General features: G+C 35.1%; 1 protein-coding gene and 1 long non-coding RNA gene across 17 annotated transcripts in view; one reads left to right on the forward strand and one right to left on the reverse strand.

Moving 5' to 3' along the window:
* PTBP3 (polypyrimidine tract binding protein 3) overlaps positions 1-23,467 on the reverse strand; it is a 152,287-nt gene that overhangs the window by 21,071 nt on the left and 107,749 nt on the right. For all 13 annotated transcript variants that reach the window (XM_049091911.1, XM_049091910.1, XM_035696738.2 and 10 more), the window contains 2 exons: positions 18,713-18,823; positions 17,111-17,285 (listed from right to left, as the gene is read on the reverse strand). In XM_049091911.1, the coding sequence (XP_048947868.1) occupies positions 17,111-17,285; positions 18,713-18,823 (286 nt within the window). The remainder of the gene's footprint in view (positions 1-17,110; positions 17,286-18,712; positions 18,824-23,467) is intronic.
* Positions 9,314-23,467, forward strand: part of LOC112650113 (uncharacterized) — an 86,322-nt gene continuing 72,168 nt past the window's right edge. For all 4 annotated transcript variants that reach the window (XR_004803515.2, XR_003129961.3, XR_004803514.2 and 1 more), the window contains exons 1-3: positions 9,314-9,667; positions 22,288-22,360; positions 23,063-23,104. This is a non-coding gene — a long non-coding RNA (uncharacterized LOC112650113). The remainder of the gene's footprint in view (positions 9,668-22,287; positions 22,361-23,062; positions 23,105-23,467) is intronic.

Consider the following 23,467-nt stretch of genomic DNA (forward strand, 5'->3'; position numbering starts at 1 on the left):
AGAGAAACAGACCCTTCAGAGCAAGGAGCTGGATGTGGGGTTCAATCCCATGACCCTGAGATCATGACCTGAGCTGAAACCAAGAGTTGGATGCTTACCCAACTGAGCCACCTAGGCATCCTAATAATTTAACAAATACTCGAGTGAATGTCTATTTTCTGTCAGGCACAAACATAAGTAAACCAAACAGAAGACAAAAACCCCTACCTGGCTGAAGCTTACTTCTAGTGATTAAAACAGATAAACACAAACTACAGTAAATACGTTAACTGCAGAAGAGAAGGTGATAAATACTACAGAAAACAGAACAGGAAAAATCAGGAGTACTGAGGGAGGGCTGGTTGGGGTAGGTCCAAGAAGGCAGGGTGAAGAAAACGGAGGGTATCTGAGAAAAGTTCCCAAGGCAGAGGGAATTATGTATTGGATAATCTAGTAGTAGGAACATACCTAACATGTTTTATAAGTTGGAGGAACTATCAGTTTGGTGAACAAAAAGATGGGGTGGGGGGCAAGCATCAAAGAAGATACTCAAAAAGTAAAGCTGGAGTGGATGGTACAGGGCCTTGTAATCCAATGGAAGGATGTGAGCATTGATTCTGGAAGAAACAGAACTTCTGGAGGATTTTCAGTCAGCATTACCCTGAAATTTTCTGGAGGATTTTCAGTCAGCATTACCCTGAAATTGATAGGAGTTATTTTTCTATTTTACATACAAATAAATTATACATACATAAAAGTTGTTTGTTATATGAAGTTCTGACCTAATATATTTTTAAATTTTTATTTAAATTCTATTTAGTTGAGGATACCTGGGTGACTCAGTGGTTGAACATCTCTGCCTTTGGCTCAGGTTGTGATCCTCAAGTCCTGGGATCAAGTCCCACATGAAGGCTCCCTGCCTGTCTCTCATGAATAAATAAATAAAATATTTTTAAAAATTCAATTTAGTTAACATATACTATATTATTAGTTTCAGGGGAAGAATTTTTTTTTTAAAGATTTATTTATTTATTCATGAGAGACACAGGGAGTGGCAGAGACATAGGCAGAGGGGAAGCAGGCTCCTCGCAGGGAACCCGATGTGGGACTTGATCCCGGATCCTGGGATCACACCCTGGGCTGAATACAGACACTCAACCACTGAGCCTCCCAGGCATCCCTCAGGGGTAGAATTTAGTGATTCTTCAGTAGCACAGAATACCTACAGCTCACTCCATTGGTGCCTTCCTTAATGCCCATCAGTTACCCCATCTCCCCATTGTCTCCCCTCCAGTAACCCTGTTTGTTTCCTATGGTTAAGAGTCTCTTGTAGTTTACCTTCCTGTTTTTCTTTTTTTTTTTTTTTTTTAATATTTACTTATTTATTCATGAGAGACACAGAGAAAGAGGCAGAGACACAGGCAGAGGGAGAAGCAGGCTTCATGCAAGGAGCCCAATGTGGGACTCGATCCTGGGACTCTGGGACCACACCCTGAGCGCAAGGCAGACACTCAACCGAGCCACCCAAGCATCCCAACCTTCCGGTCTTTATCTTATTTTTTCTTCCCTTCCCCTATATTCGTCTGTTTTCTTTTAACTTTTGAAGATTTTATTCATTTGAGAGAAAGAGCGAGGGAGCGCACACATGAGCACAGGCCAGGAGGGCAAGGGGAGAAAGAGAGGGGCAAGCAGACAACTTGCTGAGCAGAGAGCCTGATGCAGGGCTTGATCCCTGGACCCTGAGATTGTGACCTGAGCTTAAGGCAAATGCTTAACTGACTGGGCCACCTAGGTGTCCCTTTCTGTTTTGTTTCTTAAATTCCACATGAATGAAATCCTATAGTATTTGTCTTTCTCTGACTTATTTCACTTAGCACAATACCCTTTGGTTCCATCTATATCACTGCAAATGGCAAGATTTCATTCTTTTTGATGGTTGAGTAATATTCCAGTGTGTATATATACATCTTCTTTATCCATTCATCTGTTGATGGACATCTGTGCTCTTTCCATATTTTGTCTGTTGTAGACTCTGCTGCTATAAACACTGGGGTGCATGTGCCCCTTTGAATCACTGTTTGTGTCCTCTGGATAAATACCTTATAATGCAATTGCCGGGTGGTAGGGTAGGTTTATTTTTAACTTTTTAAGCAATCTCCATACTGTCTTCCAGAGTGGCTGTACCAGTTTGTATTCCCATCAACAGTGTAAGAGAATTCCCCTTTGTCCGCATCCTTGGCAACATCTGTTGCTTCCTGACTTGTTAACTTTAGTCATTCTGACTGGTATGAGGTGGTATCTCATTGTGGTTTTTTCATTTAAATATATGCCGGGTGATGTTGAACATTTTTTCACGTGTCTGTTAGCCATTTGTAGGTCATGTTTGGAGAAACATCTGCTCATGTCTTCTGCCCATTTCTTGAATGGGTTATTTCTTTTTTGGGTGTTGAGTTTGATAAGTTCTGTATAGATTTTTCATACTAGCCCTTTATCTGATATGTCATTTGCAAATATCTTCTCACATTCTGTAGATTGTCTTTTGGTTTTGTCAACTGTTTCCTTTGCTGTGCAAAAGCTTTTTATCTTGATGAAGTCCCAATGTTCATATGTTTCCCTTGCCTTTGGAGATGTGTCTAGCAAGAAGTTGCTGCAGCCAAGCTCAGAGGTTGCTGCCTGTGTTCTCCTCTAGGACTGTCATGCATTCCTATCTCACATTTAGGTCTTTCATCCATTTTTAAAAATATTTTATTTATTTATATTCATGAGAGACACAGAAGGACAGAGAGGCAGAGACACAGGCAGAAGAAGCAGGCTCCATGCAGGGAGCCCGACGTGGGACTCGATCCCGAGTCTCCAGGATCATGCCCGGGATGAAGGCGGCGCTAAACTGCTGAGCCACCCGGGGCTCTCCTCTTTCATCCATTTTAAGTCTATGTTTGTGTATGGCATGAGAAAATGGCCCAGTTTCATTCTTCTGGATGTGGCTGTCCAATTTTCCAAACACCATTTGTTGAAGAGACTGACTTTCTTCCATTGTATATTCTTTTCTGCTTCGTCAAAGATTAGTTGACCATAGGTCCACTGCTGGGTTTTCTATTTTGTTCCATTGAATAAAATGTGTCTGTTTTTGTGCCAGTACCATACTGTCTTTACAATTATAGCTTTGTAATACAGCCTGAAGTCTGAAATTGTGATGCCTCCAACTTTGGTCTTCTGTTTGAATATTCCTTTGGTTATTTCAGGGTCTTTTCTGGTTCCATACACATTTTACAGTTGTTTGTTCCAGCTCTATAAAAAATGTTATTTTGATAGGGATTGTACCAAATGTGTAGATTGCTTTGGGGGTAGCATAGAGATTTTCACAATATTTGTTCTTTCTATCCATGGGCATGGAACATTTTTCCATTTCTTTGTGTCTTCCTCAATTGCTTTCATGAGTATTCTATAGTTTTCGGAGTACAGATTCTTTGCCTCTTTAGTTAGGTTTATTCCTAGGTATACTGCAGTTGGGATTGATTCCTTGATTTCTTCTGCTTCATTTTTAGTATATAGAAATGCAACTGACTTCTGTGTGTTGATTTTCTAACCTGCCACTGCTGAATTCCTCTATCAGTTCTAGCAATTTTGCAGGGGGGTCTTTTGGGTTTCCTAGAGTATCATGTCATCTGTGAAGAATGAAAATTTGACTTGCCATTTGGATGTCTTTTTTCTTTTTGTTGTCGGACTACTACTAGGCTTCCAGTACTACGCTGAACAACAATAGTGAGAATGGACATCTCTGTCCGTGTTCCTGACCTTAATGGAAAAGCTCTTTTCCCCACTGAGGATGATATTTGCAGTGGGTCTTTTGCACATGGCTTTTATGATATTGAGGTATGTTCCTTCTATCCCTACATGGCAGAGAGTTTTTATCAAGAAAGGAGGCTGTATTTTGTCAAATGCTTTTTCTGCATCTATTGGTCCTTGTTCTTTCTTTTATTAATGTGATATATAATACTAATTGATGTTGACTACCCTTGCAGCCCAGGAATAAATCCCACTTGGTCATGATGAATAATCCTTTTAATGTACTGCTAGATTCTATTACTAGTATCTTGGTGAAAATTTTTGCATCCATGTTTATCAGGGATATTGGTCAGTAATTGTCCTTTTTAGTGGGGTCTATGAGTTTTGACATATATTTAAAACTTGTGAAACTATCATCACAATCTAGGTAACAAATATTTCATCATTTCAAAATTTCCTTGTACTCCTTTGAAATCCATCTCTCTCCAAACCCTGTCCCCAGGCAACCACTGATTTGCTTTCTGTCACCATAGACTGATTTTCATTTTTCAGATTTACACATAAATAGAATCATACAATAGGTGTTCTAAAAATCTGGTTTCTTTCAGTCACTGTAATGTTTCGTCTGGCTTCTTTCATTAAAAAATCCTCTTTTCCTTATTGATTTATTCTTCTGTATTTAAATAGTATTTCATCATGGAGATAAACTGTACTTTATTCACTTGTAACAGAGTATTTCTAGATTTCAGTCATTACAAATAAAATTGCTATGAACATTTCTGCACAAATATTTGTGTGGATATGAACTTTGATTCCTCTTGGGTAAATGGTCAGGTAGAATGACTGGGTCGTAATGTAGGCACAGGTTTAAATTTTAAAGAAACTGCCCAACTTTTCTCCAAAGTATCATACCTAAATTTTACATAGCCCCCACTGTACACCAGTGAAGGATGGTCCACAGCCTTGGTACAGTAAACTTTATAAAATTTAGCTTGGGCATGTAATATTATCCTATAGTGATTTTAATTTCTATTTCCCTGATGACTAGAGACAATGAGCATCTTTCCATATGCTTGTGGCCCTTCTTTCACCATCTTATAAAGGAGCTCTTCAAATCTTCTGTGCACTGTTTTAGTTTATTGAGCTGTAAGTGGTCCTCATACAACTTGATATAACTAATCCTTCTGACACATGTGTTGCAAAGGTTTTTCTTCAAGTCTGTAGTCTGCCTTTCCTGATGGTATCTTTCAAGCCCTGAAATTTTTAAGCTTCTATTTTAATTCCAGTTAGTTAATATTCAGGTGTACAATATAGTAATTCAAAGCTTCCATACATCACCCAGTGCTCATCACAAGTGTTCTCCTTAATCCCCATCACCTATTAAACCCATCCCCCATCCACCCACACTCTGGTAACTATTGGTTTGCTATGTATAATTAAGAGTCCAGGGCACCTGGTTGGCTCATTTGGAAGAGCATGTAACTAGATTGATCTTGGAGTTGTGAGTTTGAGCCCCACACTGGGTGGACAGATTGCTAAAAAAAATAAAATAACCTTAAAAAAGAAATGAATGTTTTTTGATGTCTTATTTTTCCCCTTTGCTCATTTGTTTCTTAAATTCCATGAGTAAAATCATGTGGTAGTTGCCTTTCCCTGACTTATTTCACTTAGCACTATACTCTCTAGCTTCAACCATGTTGTTACAAATGGCAAGATTTCATTCGTTTCCATGGCTGAATAATATTCCATCGTGTGCATGTGCGCACACACACACACACACAGGTATCAGATCTTTATCCATTCATCAGTCGATGGACAAGAGCTGCTTCCATACCTTGACAATTGTAAATAATGCTGTGTAAACTTAGTGATGCATGTGTCTGTCTCTTTTTTTTTTTTTAATTTTTATTTATGAGGGGGGGGGGGCAGAGACACAGGCAGAGGGAGAAGCAGGCTCCATGCACCGGGAGCCCGAAGTGGGATTCGATCCCGGGTCTCCAGGATCGCGCCCTGGGCCAAAGGCAGGCGCCAAACCTCTGTGCCACCCAGGGATCCCTGTCTGTCTCTTTGAATTATTGTTATTGCATTCTTTGGGTAAATACCCAGGTAAGGTAATTACTGGATCATAGGGTAGGTTGCATTTTTATTTTTAATTAATTTATTATTATTAAAGATTTTATTTACTCATTCATGAGAAACACAGAGAGAGAGAGAGGCAGAGGGAGAAGTAGGTGCCCTGCAGGGAACCTGATGCAGGACCACTGAGCCACCCAGGAGTCCCAGTAGTTCCATTTTTACATTTTTGAGGGGCCTCCATACTCTTTTCCACCGTAGCTGCACCAGTTTGCATTCCCACCAACAGTGCATGAGGGTCCCCAATTCCCCATATTCCCGACATCACCTGTTCTTTCTTGTCACTGATTTTAGCCATTCTGATAGGTGTCAATGATATCTCATTATAGCTTTGATTTGTATTTCCCTGACGATGACTGATGCTGAGCATCTTTCATGTGTCTGTTGGCCATCTGTCTTCTTTGTAGAAATGTCTGTTTATGTCTTCTACCCATTTTTTAATTGGCTTATTCTTTTTTGGGGGTGTTGAGTTTTAAAGATTTGGGAGAGAAAGGCACACATGCACACACACAGGAAAAGAGGGACAAAGCAGAGGGAGAGACAACCAGATCCTGCTGAGCTGGGAGCCCGAGGCCAGGCTCAACCACATGACCCTAAAATCATGACCTGAGCTGAAATCAAGAATCAGAGGTTTATTGGACTGTACCTTCTAGGCACCCCTAAAACATTTATTTTTAAAGATTTATTTTAATTGGGTATTGAATTTTATAGGTTCTTTATATATTTTGGATAGTAAGTCTTTATCAGATATGTCTTTGACAATATCTTCTCCCATTCTGTATGTCGCCTTTTAGTTTTGTTGATTGTTTCCTTTGCTGTGAGGAAGCTTTTTATTTTGATGTAGTCTCAGTAGTTTCTTTTTGCTTTTGTCTCCCTTGCCTCAGGAGATATAACTAGAAAGAAACTGTGATAGCCAATATCAAAGAAGCTGCTGTCCATATTATCTTCTAGGATTCTTCTGGTTTTAGGTCTCACATTTTGGTCTTTAACCTATTATGAATTTATTTTTATGGTGTAAGAAAGAGGTCCAGTTTTCCCAACACCATAAGTTGAAGAGGCTTTTTCACACAGGATATTCTTTCCTACTTTAAGATTAATTGACCATATAATTGTGCATTTACTTCTGGGTTTTCTATTCTGTTCCATTGATCTATGTGTCTACTTTTGTGCCAGGATATTAGGGTTTTGATTACTACAGCTTGGTAATATAACCTTTAGTCTGGAATTGTGATGTGTCCAGTTTTGCTTCCCCACCCCCCACCCCAGACTGCTTTGGGTGTATAGGGTTTTTTTGTGGTTCTGTACAAATTTTAGGTTTGTTCTCATTCTGTGGAAACTGCTGTTGGTATTTTGATAGGAACTGCCTTAAATATGTAAACTGCTTTGGATAGTACAGAGATTTTAAAATAATTGTTCTTCCAATCCCAGAGCATGGAATGTCTTTCCATTTCTTTGTGTTGTCTTCAATTTCTTTCATCAGTGTTTTGTAGTTTCCAGTATATAGGTCTTTCACCTCTTCAGTTTATTTTAGGTTTATTCCTAAGTACTGTATTATTTTTAGTACAATTATAAATGGGATTATTTTCTTAATTTCTCTTTCTGCTGCTCCATTATTGATGTATAGAAAGGCAATAGATTTCTGTATATCGAATTTGTATCCTGCAACATTACTGAATTCATTTATCAGTTCTAGTATTTTGTTGGTGGAGTCTTTAGGGTTTTCTATAAATAGTATTATGCCATCTGGCAAATAGCAGAAGTTTTACTTCTTCCTTACCAATTTGGAGGTCTTTTATTTCTTTCTGTTTCATTACTGTGGCTAGGACTTGTTGAATAATAAGTCCATGTTGAATAAAAGTGTTCAGAGTAGACATCCTTGTTCTTGACCGTTGGGGAAAAAGTTGTCAGTGTTTCCCCCATTAATGATGATGTTGGCTGTGAGTTTTTCATACGTGGTCTTATGTTGAGTGAGGTATATTCCCTTTAAACCTAGTTTGTTGACGACTTTTCTCACGAATGGATGTGCTTTTGTCAAATGCATTTCCTGCATCTACTGAAATTATAATATGGTTCTTATTCTTTCTCTTATTGATGTATCAAGTTGATTGATTCATGAATACTGAACCATCCTTTCAAACCATGAGTAAATCCCACTTGATTGTGGTGAATGATTATTTTAATGGATTGCTGAAACTGGTTTGTCAGGATTTAACGATTTTTAAAGATTTTATTTTTTTAGAGAGAGAAGAGCACGAGCAGGGGAAAGGGGAAGATGGAGAGTGACAAGCAGGCTCCCTGCTAAGTAGAGAGCCTGACACTGGGCTCAATCCCGGGACCCTGGGATCATGACCTGAGCCCAAAGGCAGAAGCTTAATGGACTGAGCTATCCAGGCACCCCTACTGAGGATTTTTTTTTAAAGATTTATTTATTTTAGAGAGAGAGAGTGTGCACAAGCAGGAAGGGCAGAGAGGATCCCAAGCAGAATCCTCACTGTGCACAAAACCTGACGCAGAGCTTGATCTCACAATCCTGAGATCATAACCTAAGCTGAAGTCAAGAGTTGGATAGGTAACTAGATGTGTCACCCAGGTGCCACTAGTATTTTATTGAGGATTTTTGCATCTGTGTTCATGGGGGCATATTAGCCTGTGTATCTCTTTTTTAGTGGTGTCTTTATCCGGTTTTGGTATTAGGATGATATTGGTCTCACAGAATGAATACAGAAGTTTTCCTTCCCCTTTTACTTTTTGGAATAGTTTGAGAAAGACAGGTATTAACTCTTCTTTAAATGTTGGGTAGAAATTACCTGTGAAGCCATCTAATCTTGGACTTCTGTTTGTTGCCAGTTTTTATTACTGAATCAATTCCTTGGCTGGTTTTCAGTCTGTTCAAATTTTCTATTTCTTTCTGTTTAAGGTTTCATAGTTTATATTTCTAGGAATTTACCCATTTCTTCTAAGTTGTCCAGTTTTTTGGCATATAGTTTTTCATAATATTCTCTTATAATTGGTTTTGTGTGTCGGTTATTCCTCCTCTCTCATATGTGATCTTGAGTCCTTTCTCTTTTTTTCTTAACAAGTCTGGCTAGAGGGTTATCAATTTTATCCTTTTTTTTTTTTACCCAAAGAATCAGCTCCTGGTTTCATTGATCTGTTCTGCTGTTTGTTTTTAGTTTCAATATCACATATGTTTGCTCTCATCTTTTATGATTTCCTTCCTTTTGCTGGTTTTAGGGTTTTTTTTTTGTTTGTTTGTTTTGTTCTTTTCTAGCTTCTTTAGGTGTAAGATTAGGTTGTTTATGTGAAATTTTCCTTGCTTCCCAGGTAGGCCTGTATTACTAAAAACGTCACTCTTAGAACCACTTTGGCTGCATCCCATAGGTTTTGGGCTGTTGTGTTTTCATTATAGTTTTTTCCATGTACTTTTAAAATTTATTTCCTTGTTGACCCATTCATAACTTACTACATGTTATTTAACCTCCATATATTTGTGATCTTTCCAGATTTTTTCTTGTGGTTGACTTGTTTCATAGCATTATAGTCCGAAAAGATGCAAGGTATGACTTTGATCTTTTTCAATTTGTCGGTTTGTTTTGTGACCTCATATATGGTTTGTTCTGGAGAATGTTCCATGTCCACTTGAAAAGAATGTGTATTCTGCTGATTCATGGTGGAATATTCTGAATATATCTGTTAAATTCAACTGTTTCAATGTGTCCTACAAGGCCACTGTTTCCTTGCTCTCTGTTTAGATTATCCGTCCATTGGTGTAAGTGGGGTGCTAAAGTCCCCTAAGTATTACTATCAATTAGTTCCTTTATGTTTGTTATTAACTATTTTATAGATTTGGGTGCCTTTATGTTGAGTGCATAAGTATTTATAATTTTTGTATCTTCTTGGACTGTCCCCTTTTTAAATATATAGTGTTCTCGTTTGTCTCCTGTTACAGTCTGTTTCAATATAAATACTGCTACTCTGGCTTTCTTTTGACATCCATTTGCATGACAGATGTGTCTCTATCCCCTTACTTTCAATCTGCAGGTGTCTTTAGGTCTGAAATGAGTCTCCTGTGGGCAGTATGTAGATAGGTCTTGTTTTCGCTTTTTTTTTTTTTTTTTAAGATTTTATTTATTTATTCATGAGAGACAGAGAGAGAAGAAGAGACATAGGCAGAGGGAAAAGCAGGCTCACCGTGTCAGGAGCCCAATGCAGGACTCGATCCCAGGACTCTGGGATCATGCCCTGAGCTGAAGGCAGATGCTCAACCACTGAGCCACCCAGGTGCCCCAAGATGGGTCTTGTTTTTAAATATATCCTGTGGCCCATGTTGTGATTGAAGCATTTACTCCAATTACATTCAAAGTAATTATTATTATTATTTTTTAAGGATTTTATTTATTTATTCATGAGAGACACACAGAGAGGCAGAGACACAGGCAGAGGGAGAAGCAGGCTCCATTCAGGGAGCCTGACGTGGGACTCGATCCCAGGTCTCCAGGATCAGGCCCTGGGCTGAAGGCAGCGCTAAACCGCTGAGCCACCCAGGCTGCCCCACCCAGGCTGCCCCATTCAAAGGAATTATTGACAGATGTGTTTAATGCCACTTTATAACCTTTTAAATGATTGTTTCTGAAAATTTTCCCTGATCCTTTGTTTTGCTCTTTTATGTTTTGCTGATTTTCTTTACTGATATACTTGGATTTCACTTTACTCTTTCCATATTTATTTGTTTTTTGATTATATGGATTTTAGGTTTTATATGGGATTACGTTTTTGATAATATGGTTACCAGTTACCATTAAATTTGTATATACCTCTCTTGCATAGCAGTATATACTTAAGTTCACAGTTCAAGTTTGAACCCATTCGTTCCTCCTCTCCTCCCCATGTTTTAGATATGTTAATTTATATTACATCTTTTTTTGCATGTCATTTCCTTGACTGTTTCTTTAAAGAAATATTTATTTTTACTGCTTTTGTGTTTCCTACGTTTATATGGTCACTTTTGGTCTTTCCACTCAAAAGTCCCCTTTAATATTTCTTGCAGGAGTGGTTTAGTGGTCATGAACTCCTTTAGTTTTTGTTTGTCTGAGAAACTCTTTATCTCTCCTATTCTGAATGACAGCTTTCCTGGGTATTCTTTGCTGCAGATTTTTTCCTATTCAGCACTTTGAATATATCACAAATACTGAAACTTTTAATGCTTGATAAACAATATATAAATTATTTCCTTTTTTGATTTGTGTTTTTTGTGTCCTAAGAAACCTTTGTCTATCCCAAATTGCAAAGATTTTTCTCCTAGAAGTTGTATAGGTTTAAAAGTTACATTAAAGGCCTATGGATCCATTTTAAGGCAATTAGTCAGTATAGTATAAAATGGGGGAAAGCGTTTATTTTTTCGAATATGAATTTCTACCTGTCCAAAAACTTGAGAAATTTTCTTTCCCTATGGAATTCTAAGCTGTTGAAAAATCAACAAATTAGATATGTATGGGTCTATTTCTAGACTTTGCATTCTACTCTATTAATGTAAATCTGTATTACCTATCCTTTTTACACCACCAAACTGCTTGATTTCTGCAGCTTTACGTTAAATCTTACATTAAAAAAATTCTTTTAAATTATTTAACCATTCTAGATAGCTTCTTTTCCTATTTCTATATACATTTTAGAAGTTCAGTGCATCTTCCTCAAGTAGGGAAAAAGAAAATAAGAGCTTAGAAAAAGAAATAAGGAATTACTATGATTTTATCAGGGTTGCTAAATATAAAATCAAGAAACAAGTCTGTATTTCTATATTAGTAACAGTGAAATAACAATGATTGCTGAAACTTATATTGCATTTATTCCAGGCACCATTCTAAACTCTTTATGTACATTAGCACATTTAATATTTATTACAAGCCTACCAGTTGAGTACTATTATTCTGCTCATTTCACATATGAAGAAAAGAAAGTGGAGAGCAGTTAAGCAATTTGTCCAAAGCCACACAGATTATAAATAGTAGGTCTAGAATTATAATCTAAAAGGTATGGTTATGGGGATCCCTGGGTGGCTCAGCGGTTTAGTGCCTGCCTTTGGCCCAGGGCACGATCCTGGAGTCCCAGGATCGAGTCCCGCGTCAGGATCCTGGCATGGAGCCTGCTTCTCCCTCTGCCTGTGTCTCTGCCTCTCTCTATCATGAATAAATAAATACATAAATCTTTAAAAAAATAAATAAAAGATATGGTTCTGAGGAATAAATCTAACAAAGCTTGTTAATATTTATGGAGAAAAGTTGCCAAACTCTCTGGAAAGACATTAATGAACATTCAAAAAAATGGAGGGATGCACAATGTTCAAAGACTGGAGAACTCTATTGTAAAGATGTCAATGATCTTCTAAGTGATTTAAAAAGTCAATGTAATCCAATTGAAACTCCAACAGCTTTTTTTTTTTTTTTGAGGACTTGACAAGCTCATCCTAAATTTCATAGGTAAGATGACCAAGAATTGCTAAGATACTCTTAAAGAATAAGGTAAAAAGATTTATTCTATCAGATATTGAGCCCTGTGGTGATGACAAAAGGGAAGACTAATAAACAGACCCATGCAATCAGGCCCAGGAAACTATTTAAGCAAATATTCAGCTGAAGTTAGTAGGTATTAATAAGCTTGAGACAATTTTTTGTGTACTACAGGATTGAGCAAATAAGTAAACATGTTGAGACTAATAGAAACTAACTCATCTTGAAGAAGAAAGAACAGTATGAAAAGCATGCTGGGTTGGAATTGGAGGTATTAGCTAAAATTTGTGGGTTTTTAACCGCACAGAGGCATACGTTTATGAAGCACACAAACAGAAATATACTTATGAAGTATATACATACACACATATTCCAGAAATGTTCATTCAAAATACATAGAAGTAATGATGCTCCTATTAACAATGAGCACATGTAATACCTGGATTTTTATTTCAAAATACCATTTCACACTAAAAGGAACCAGGCCTCACTGGAGAAGTAGCCAATTACAGCACTAAGACAGGGAAAGTATAAAAGATCTGAAATTAAAAAAAAAAAAAAAAAAAAAAAAAAAAAAAATCTGAACTATTTCAGCCAGAAAGTCAAAGTGTTCCAGTGGTGATGGGGATATGTCAAGGGGCCACAAAAGCCAGCGTGAAAGGGCTCCTACTGCCCAAATCTGGGAGAGGTTGAACATAATATGAAAAATAACAGTACACAATGCATAGAATAAAATAATCCCTAAGACCATACTGACATGAAAAAACAAATCAGTAAATAAGCCATACAAACCTAATACAGAGTATAATGAATATAGACATTATTACTATCATTTTAAAGATTTTATTATTAATTCATGAGGGACCCACACACACAGGGGCAGAGACACAGGCAGAGGGAGAAGTAGACTCTCCACCAGGAACCCGATGTAGAATTTACAATCCTTGAGCCAAAGGCAGATGCTCAATCACTGAGCCACCCAGGCGTCCCTAGACAACATTATTATACTATAATTATGTAATGTGATATACATCCCTACATCACCAATCATAATATATAAATGTATCTAAGTGACATGTTATACACCTTAAATTCATACATTGTTATGTATCAAATTTATTTGGAAGAAAGGAAGGGTTGGGTAAGAAAAAGTTCTTCAAAATAAAATCCCAGCTAATGCACATCGAAGGAAAGACAGAATTAACAAATCCCCAATAAGGCAGCCATCACAGTAACAAATTTTGGCAATGGATGATAAAATTAAAGAGTGAAAAGTGATAAAGAACAGGCTATTTATATAGTCTCAATGTATCACCCTACAAATTAATTACAGAGAAAAAGAGTAATTTTAATGGGAAGAAGCTTGGCAGAAACCAACTTAATAAGTGATCAAAGTTATTTATCACCAGGAACTAGAAAACTAGCATGTTCCCTTGATGTAACCAGTGGAAAAAGAGGCAACACTGTTTCAGCCAAAACACCAGACACTCTTATTGAGACATTCTATGAAACACCCAAACTGAAATCTTCACAAATGCAAGGATCATGAAAAACAAAGAATGAGGAAATGTTCCAAATTAAAGGAAATGACATGCCAAATAAATTAGCCTGATACTAGTTTGGATCTTTACCAGAAAAAAATTCTCTTATAAAGAACACTACTTTTGCAATAGGTGAAAGTTTTAAAAGGTTTATGGATCAGATAATAGTATTGTATGAATGCTAATTTCATGGTTTTGATTAACTGAACTGTTTCAAGGTAAGAATGTCCTTGTTCTTAGAAAATACGCACTGAGTTTTCATAAAGAGGCATCATGCCTGCAACTTACTCTCCAATATTCAGGGGAAAAAGAAAAAACAACTATTCATCCCCTCAATGTAATCAGAGAGATGATGAAGTAAATGTGGTATGATGCGAACTAAGGAGTCTGAATAATTCTGGGTATAAGGTAATTCTTTGTACTATTTTTACAACTTAAATTACTTCAGAACAGAATTACTAAAATACTATAAACTTTAGAATATAAGTATATGTGTTTATGATGTCAGGAAAACAAAAGATTTATTAAACAAGACATAAAAAATATAAAGGAAATAGCAAATAAATTTGACTAAATAAAAATACCACAACAAGAATAAACCAATAAGCCCAAAATTGGAACAATTTGCAATACATATAACCAACAAAGGACTAGTAGGTAGGATACAGATTTAAAAATTATACATTTTTATTATATAAAAATTAAAGAAGAAACTAAACACAAAAGTTGGCAAAAAAATTAAAAATTTCATAAGGGAGAATGGCCAATAAATAAAAACATGTTCAACTTCATGGGTGATCAGGAAAATCTCATAGCAGCACTGTCCATAATAGCCTCAAGCTAAAACAACCCAAATGTCTATCAACAGAATGAATAAACAAACTGTGGTATGTTCATACAATGGATATCTATATACTTGACAGTACTGAGAATGAATAAGCAATAGCCACATATATACATATATAAATATGGATGAATCACAAGTCACAAAAGAAAATGAAGAGCATGATGCCATTTACATAAAATTCTAAATAAAGGAGGGAAAAATGTTTAAATTATCACTTAGTGCTGCATAATGCGTGTTAAGAAAAACACAAGGAAAAAGCAGAAAAGCAAAGGAATGATTACCATCAAATTTCAGATCGATCATCTTGGGGCAGAGAGGGAAGGAACATAATCAATGAGAGGGCTACAAAGAATGCTTCTTCAGGATGTATAAATTATTTCTTAACCTGAGTGATAACTACATGAGTGTTAAAAAACATACTTGCATATTTTAGAAGCTATTCTTTTTTTTTTTTTTTTTTTTTTTTTTTTTTTAACAAGCTGGAGCCTGGGTCCAAGTGTACCCGACCAGCAGAGCAGGGGCTTGGACCTTAGAAGTTATTCTGATGGTATAATGTGTATCACTAAAAATGGGTAGAGTACTTACAACTTAACCCTAGGAACTATAAAGAATCTTTTTTTTTTTTACTATAAAGAATCTTAAAAAAAAAAAAAAAAAAAGAACTGATAGGTAGGAAAAGGTCAGGAGGATGGTACACAGAAGCCAAGAGAAAGGAATAGTGAACTGTGTCAAATATTAGCAAGAGGCAGAATAAACTTTTACACAATACGCAAGAAAATGTTATTACTCTCTGTTGATGAATCAGTTATCTTAAGACATAGACATTACTTTGCAATGAGATTTACTAAAACAATGAAAAAGGATGTAAATATCCTAGTATTTTATATTCAGAAACCAAAACTTTTGACTGTATTTTCTTTTAAGATTTTATTTATTTATTCATGAGAGACACAGAGAGAGAGGCAGAGACATATGAAAAAAAGAGAAGCAGGCTCCTCACAGGGAGCCTGACTCAGAACTTGATCCCGGGACCAGGATCATGCCCTGAGCTGAAGGCAGATGCTCAATTGCTGAGCCCTCTTGATCGTAATTTTTAAATGTCCTCCCTCCCACAATGTCTGACATTAATTACATCAACCGTATAAAATTATTGGACTAAATATAGTTCTGCAGTTGATAGCCAAGTTTTGGTAAACTTGAATGATAACCTCAATTCCTATGATGTATTACTGAAATTGTGAATTCAAAGAACTTTGGGATCTGCCAAATCGGACATGTTAAGTAGAGGCTGGTAACAAATACTATATAACACAAAAAATTTAGTTAGCCCAAGATAGAAACTTTAACAATTTAGGAACACGAACTGAACAACTCACTTGGCTTTTCCAGTTACAAATAACAAAAGCTTTTACTTTAATATAAAGCTACAAACTATTTTCCAGAAAATGTTGGACATTTGGGCTAAGGATTCATTTTTTTTCACCTGTAATATAAAGATGGACTAAATACTACTTAAGGTCTCAATGAGCAATATCTCATGGTGTCATTTGGAAAAGGAAAACCAATCACAAAGGGTAATAATATTTAATACTTTACCTAAATAATAAACCACGCTTTTGAGGGTTGCAAAACCAGTAAGTAGCATATATTAACCTAGTGATATACCCAACTGAGGTATCCACTGCTGCTTCTTGCTTTTTTGTTTTAAAAGTATAAATCTATTAATAACTAATTTTAAATAAAAGAAAAAAAGCTCTTCAAAGCAATGGAGACAATTCAGAAGGCTATATTTTTATTAATGAACTGTAACTTCACACAAATTTAAGATAAAGACGAAAGTTCTGATATTTAAAAAAACCAAACAAAATAAAATAAATCCCCTTCTTTGACCAGAGGAAGAACATACCACTAATTCAGGACCTTATTTTAAAATACCAGTACTTCAAAAGAGAAAAGTATTTTTCTTAAGAGAGATTATACCAATATTTCGTGGCTATAAGTCAACACATTTAAAGCAATGTTAATATGTAAGATTATTAATTGGAAGCAAATGGTTGTGTGGCTTACAAAACAACGAGTAAGATTAATGTCAGAAAATAAATTTTTAACTCATTTTCAGATATTCATTTGTTTTGCCAACTAACAGAAGAATCTACTAATATTAAGATTTAATTACTGGACACATTTTGTTCCAAGACTTTTTTTCTTTTCTTTAGAAATCCTTTAAGAATCCAAGAAGAAAAAGGCTGATATACATAGATTAATAAATAAAAATAACTTCACAAAACTTGCTTTGTGACCCAAAATGAACTACTCACCAAAAGCAGCAGCCATAGGGGGTTCAAGGGATGGCTGGCCATCACCAGTAGGAAGGTCTAAACGAGTGAAGTCTCTGCTTTTGTCATTATTATATTTCACATTAAGGCTGGTGAGCTTGGAGAAGTCAATACGCAGAGTGCAGCATGCATTATAGATATTCTGGCCATCCAGAGCCTAAAGCATGTAAGAAAGGGACTGATATTTTGCAAGACAACAACACTGATACATCAAGTAGCCTCTATTTTGACACGGAATTGCAATCAGGTGTAAAGCAGAAAGCAATAGACTAAAAGCTGTGTTTACTTTTACCTCTGTTACTATGTGAATGTAAGAGAGAAAAAAATCTCAGGTTTTCCACAATGTCATAATAATCTCTATTTTGTCTGTGGTAAGATCAAATGAAAGAAGAGAAATATAAAAGATGGGGAAAATATTATACATTACTGAGCACTGTACTAGCTATCACTATGATTATTTTGTCCACAACAAATGTTTAAAAATGATTTGATTTTGTATTTCATCTTAATTTTTTAGTATACTTTGTATAGGTAAAGATGAAATAAAGCCTTTCTAAATGGAACTTGTCAGAACTACAACATACAAAATATTATGATCTCTTGTTTTATTCTCTTGTAAATTTATTTTATAATAGTTTGAATAATAATGAGAGAAATTTTGCAGTTGGTTCCGATATAAGACCAAAGATCAGCAATTCCTCCTTTCACAATAAATGAAAATTTATCACAGGGGTATTTGTAGCCACTTGACTTCTGCAAATGCTCAAATTTATAAAAATAGATACCAGAAACCAAAATACATTAAAAAATGCAAATATACAAAAACCACTTCCTTATAATAACAGCTACTCATGAGGACATCAGAAAGGTACAAAATAATATATACAGGCAAAGGGTACAGCAAATATGAAGTCTATATTCCTAATCAAGAGGCAGACAGTACACACAAAACTACTAAAAACCTTAGTCCCTTTTAAACCTTATCTTTGAAAAGAAATTAGAAATAATTCAGATACTGATAAAAGATAGAATTAGGGTTAGGAATAGACTTCAGTAGGAGATGAAACCAAATGAATATGAAATTTCATATCTTGTCAAAAGTCAAGCACTCATGTACTTAAAAAAAAAAAGACAATATAAACCAAAAGCAGCAAACTTCCTAAAATATAGTATCCTCACCAATTCAGAGCTCAACAACAACAACAACAAAAAAAATCAACCAATCTTTGGCTGATTTAATAGAAGAAAATGAAGATACAGGACAAAGATAATTCTACTTTATTAGTCAGATTGTATCAGGAATACTGTGCTCCTCTCTAGACTAAGTATCACAGAAATGAGGCCCAAAGATCCGAGAAGTGATAAATGATTTGAAACCATTTCATACGAAGAAAGTAATTTTTAGCTTATTATTTTAAAAAGCATAAGGAACAGTGCATTTAAAAACAGTAAATTTTATATTATGTATATTTTACAATTAAAAACACATGGTGAACTGCAACAAGGGAGAAGACACGATGGTGTTCTTTGGTTATCACTGAAGTGACTGATTAACAAACGAAAAATGAAAAAGATCATAATTACCATTTTGGCATAATGTGCATTCACTGGGTCAGCATACTGAAGCAAGGCTTGAAACTGATTATTCTTTGTAAAGGTGATAATCTTCAAGACTGTGCCAAATTTAGAAAATATCTGGAAAAAGTTCACATCAGGTTAAATCTAAGGAAAATATTAGGCTAATATACGTTTATAAATACCATGTTTTAATTGAAGTAAATTCCATTTTTAAATGAAAATCATTTCCTCTATTAAAACTATTGGTACAAAATGACTTAAATCAAGCCCAACATGTTAATGCTTCAACACTCATGCAGGGCTTAAAATAGTGCCTGACAACTATTTATGCAATAGGCACTCAAATATTTAACCCATTTTATATTATGTCATAAATGGCACAATAGTAAAAACATGACACTACAATAGGAATTAATTAGTGTTATGAGATGATGGTGTTATAAAGCATTTGAATGGAAGTGGGATAGTCCTATGAATCAACTATTTCACTTTGAGAATCAGCATCTACTTCTTGAGATTTTTATAGGCAGAGAAACTACAAAATTTTCTTCTAGAGGCTGTTCTATTAATTCATTCAATATTCACAAAGGGCTGTCCTAAGCTCTGGGAAATCAGCAGTGAATAACAAGAGTCTCTCTGCCCTGAGGAAGGATAGACCATAAATAACAGGATGTTTCATCACAAAAAAGTGTTAGGAATAAAAATAAAAGGAAAAGGGATGAGAGTGGATTGGCACGTAAGCTGGGAAGGTGCAAGAATGGTTGAAGGCCTTTCTGAAGTCTTTGGAGAAGAGTGAATAAACAGTGTGAGGAAAATATTCTGATAGATCCCTGGTCACCAATGATCTTAAAAAAACTTGCTCTATTCCACCACCACAAAGGTTCCTGGCCAAGGTTACTATAGTGCATTTTGTTTTCCTCTGACATCCCGTCTTAAATTTGTATCTTAATAGCCAGAAACCTATCCTTCTGCTTCTAAAAGTAAAAAAATAAGTATTCTCTATACTGGTAAGAACTTGCTATTATCACATACTATATATGACTGTCCTTAATAGCCAAATGGTCCTCCCTTTTCATTATCACAAAGAATAATCAATAATAAATAACCTAGGGGTGCCTGGATGGCTGAGTCAGTTAAGCATCCAAACTCTTGACTTTGGTGTAGGTCATCATCTCAAGGCTGTGAGACTGAGTTCCTCACAGGGCTCTGCACTCAGTGGGTACTCTGCTTGGGATTCTCTCTCATATATGATATATATAGATCAATCTTTAAAAAAAATTTTTTTAAAATAGTAATTACCCTAAAGCATAGGCAACAGAAAGAAAAAAACGGTAAATTCTACTACATCAAAATGTAAAACTTTTGTGCTCAAAAGACACTATCAACAGAGCAAAACAGCAACCCACAAAATGGGAAATTATATTTGCAAATCATATACTCCATAAAGGATTAAAATCCAGAATGTATAAAGAATTCTTATAATTCAACAACAAAAATCCAATTTAATAATCAGTAAAAAACAAATAGATATTCCTCCAAAGAAAACAATAAAATAGCCAATAAACACATGAAAAGATATTCAACATCACTAATCAAAAACTCAATGAGATACTACTTCATACTCATTAGGACAGCTATTATGAAAAACACAAAAAAACATCAGTAGTAAAAGACATGATGTCTCATCATAAAAAAGTATTATGAATAAAAATAAAAGGAAAAGCGATGAGAAATATCAAGTGTTGGGGAGGATGTGGAGAAAATAGAACCTTTGTGCACAGTTGGTGGGAATGCAAAATGGTATAGCTGCTATGGAAAACACTATGGTGGTTCTTCAAAGAAATTAAAAATAAAATTACCATATGATCCAACAATTCCATTTCTGAGTATAAACCCAAAAGAACTGAAAGCAGTGACTCAGAGAGCTATTTGTACATCCGCATTCACAAAAGGCTTATTTGTAAAAGATGGAAGCAACTTAAATGTCCATCCACAAAAATGTGGTAAATATATACAATGGAATATTATTCAGCCTTTAAAAGGAAGGACATTCTGACACATGCTACAACATGGATGAACCTTGAACACATTTAAGTGAAATAAGCCAGTCACAAAATAAAAAATTATGCACAATTCCAACTTTAAGAGTAACCTAGAGTAGTCAAATTCACAGAGACAGTGAGTAGAATGGTGGTTACCAGGGGATGAGACAGGATGAGACAAAAGGGGAAGGGGGCATTATTGTTTAATGGGTTTCAGTTTAGGAAGACAAAAAAAGTTTCAGAGATATTTTCAGAGATATATTTGGGGATAACTGCAAAACAATGTGTACTTAATGTCACTAAACCATACGGTTAAAATGGTTAAAATGGTAAAATTTATATATTTATATTAAACCCCTCAAAATAAACTATCCTAAAGTCCAAATACTCATTTTTGGCAGAATATTCTTCTTTAACATATACTCAGCTCAGAGTCACACTTCTTGGAGGAGATAACACCATTCAACAAGATTTGTGGAACCAGTCTGTCTTAGAAGGACTGACCAAAAAATATTATTACTTAAAATTAGATAGTCTGAGCGTTCTTTATTGAAATTCCTTTAAAATGTAGCTAATTTAATTATGGTCATACTTAAAACTTTGGGATCTTAATCTCTCATTTAACTATTTTGAAAAACATAAGGAATTTGTTTTTGTACTTTTAATGAAACTTTTGGTTCTGTCACAAGCATTTCCTCAGTACACTTGTGTGTCCTAGATAACATTCTTAGAATTTATAAAAGAATACCAAAGTGGGGTGCCTGAGTGGCTCAGTCAGTTAAGCATCTGCTTTTGGCTCATGTCATGATCTCAATGTTCTGGGATCGAACCTTGTGTTGGGCTCCCTGCATAGTGGAGTCTGCTTCTCTCCACTGTCTACCCCATCCGAACTCATGCTATCTCTCTATTCCTCTCTCTCAAATAGTAAAATCTTCAAAAAAGAATAACAAATTTACCATATTCTCAGCTGTCAAAGAATATAGATTTTATGTTGTATCTTTCTTTAAGATATAAGCATTCTTGAGCAAAGGTCTTATATTTTCTTCATTTCTACCTTTGGTGATACTGTGGTCACACACACACTACCCCGATCTAAATATTTTAAGTGCATCAACTGAGTGTTGGCTAAAGGAGAAGTAATAGACTTTTTACTGCACCCACACACAGTATTCTAAAGTACAACATTATATCACATATAATTTTGCCCTGGTGTATCTCTCTGACCACATATCCTGATACTTTTTATAACAGACTATTTACACCAACAATGTGCAGTTGTCTATAGTTCTCTAAATACAACAAGTGGTGTCAGACTTCTAAGCCTTTTCTTAGAACTCTGTGTCTAATACCTAGTGTATTTTATCTTTTCTAAAACTCAGCTCAGGAAGTAAGCCACCAGAAAATTCTCTGCCTCTCCCAAATATCAACAGAATTAATTCTCTTTTCTGAGTATTACCCTCTTCTTGGTTTCATTTATAAATATTTGTTTTACTTACATTGTACTATACATTTATTTACATATCTGTCTCCTTTAATTAGACTGAAGGCTCCTCGAAGGTGACTACCTTACCTTAATCATTACTACATCACTGAGTACAATTCTTGCAAAGAAGTAGGTACACAGTAAATGTTTATTATTAACTGATAAAGAATTATACGAAGATTTGATTGAAGAATTATGGCAACATGCAGTTTTTCAAAAATAATAAACTTTTTATGTAAAATAGTTCATTAATGAAATAGAACATAAAATTTATTCTCAAATTTGGAATTTTACACTAAATTATACATAGAACCTAGTTAATTTTCACTTAACTTTCAGATGTTGTTAATGTTTACATTCTTTCTCTCATTTAACTTGAACACCACCAAGCTATACATCCTTACTGACTGCTGTGGTTTGGCTGTGTGATTTTTTAACTGAATATGCTAACAGAATATAAATGGACTGAACTGGCTAAGCATGGATAGTTATCTAGAGTCTTCTGGACTGTATTTACTGAGAGGAACTATAAAGATCAACCTGATACTTTTGAATAAATTAAGTGTGGACCAACATCAGGGAATCCAAGCTAATGCCTCAAATGTGATTTTTAAGATCTTTTCATAATTACCAAAATAATAAATTTTAAACAAATTTGGTCTCATAAGATTAACATTCAGGAAAATTTAATATATATGGATTTATTAATACTGATTACAATAATTTAACTCTTTGATTCAAATATTTCCTTAATATATGTTATTTTGCTGTCATGAACATAAACACATAGACTCAATTCTTGATGTCTCCTGTGTATTTTAATTTTTTCAGACTTGAAAATGGGATGAAGAAAATACTAAAGATCAAAGTCAGGTAAAATTAATCTTCATAGTGATTTTTGTAAATGTAGCACTTACCAGAAACTAAAAAGTTCATTTGTAGTCACCTGTAAAAAGTGTACTGGCCATAATTTCTTTGCAATATTTTTTTGTGCGCAACAAAACAATGACTTAAGAACCAGAATTTTATATTACTAGCACTGACTCCTTTAATACCATAATAATTGCTTTTTGCAAGCTCTTCTTCTTTGCTCTGCAATTCAAAAAGATCAGTCCTTTTTTCCAAAGACATTCATCTACTGGACATTCATTAAAGAGGCCCATAAATAACAGTAGAAGTAATGGATTACATGAGAACATTGTTTTTTTTGGCTTTGTTTTAAAGATTTTATTTATT

Source organism: Canis lupus, chromosome 11, assembly GCF_003254725.2.
Source record: "Canis lupus dingo isolate Sandy chromosome 11, ASM325472v2, whole genome shotgun sequence".
NCBI classification, from domain to species: Eukaryota; Metazoa; Chordata; class Mammalia; order Carnivora; family Canidae; genus Canis; species Canis lupus.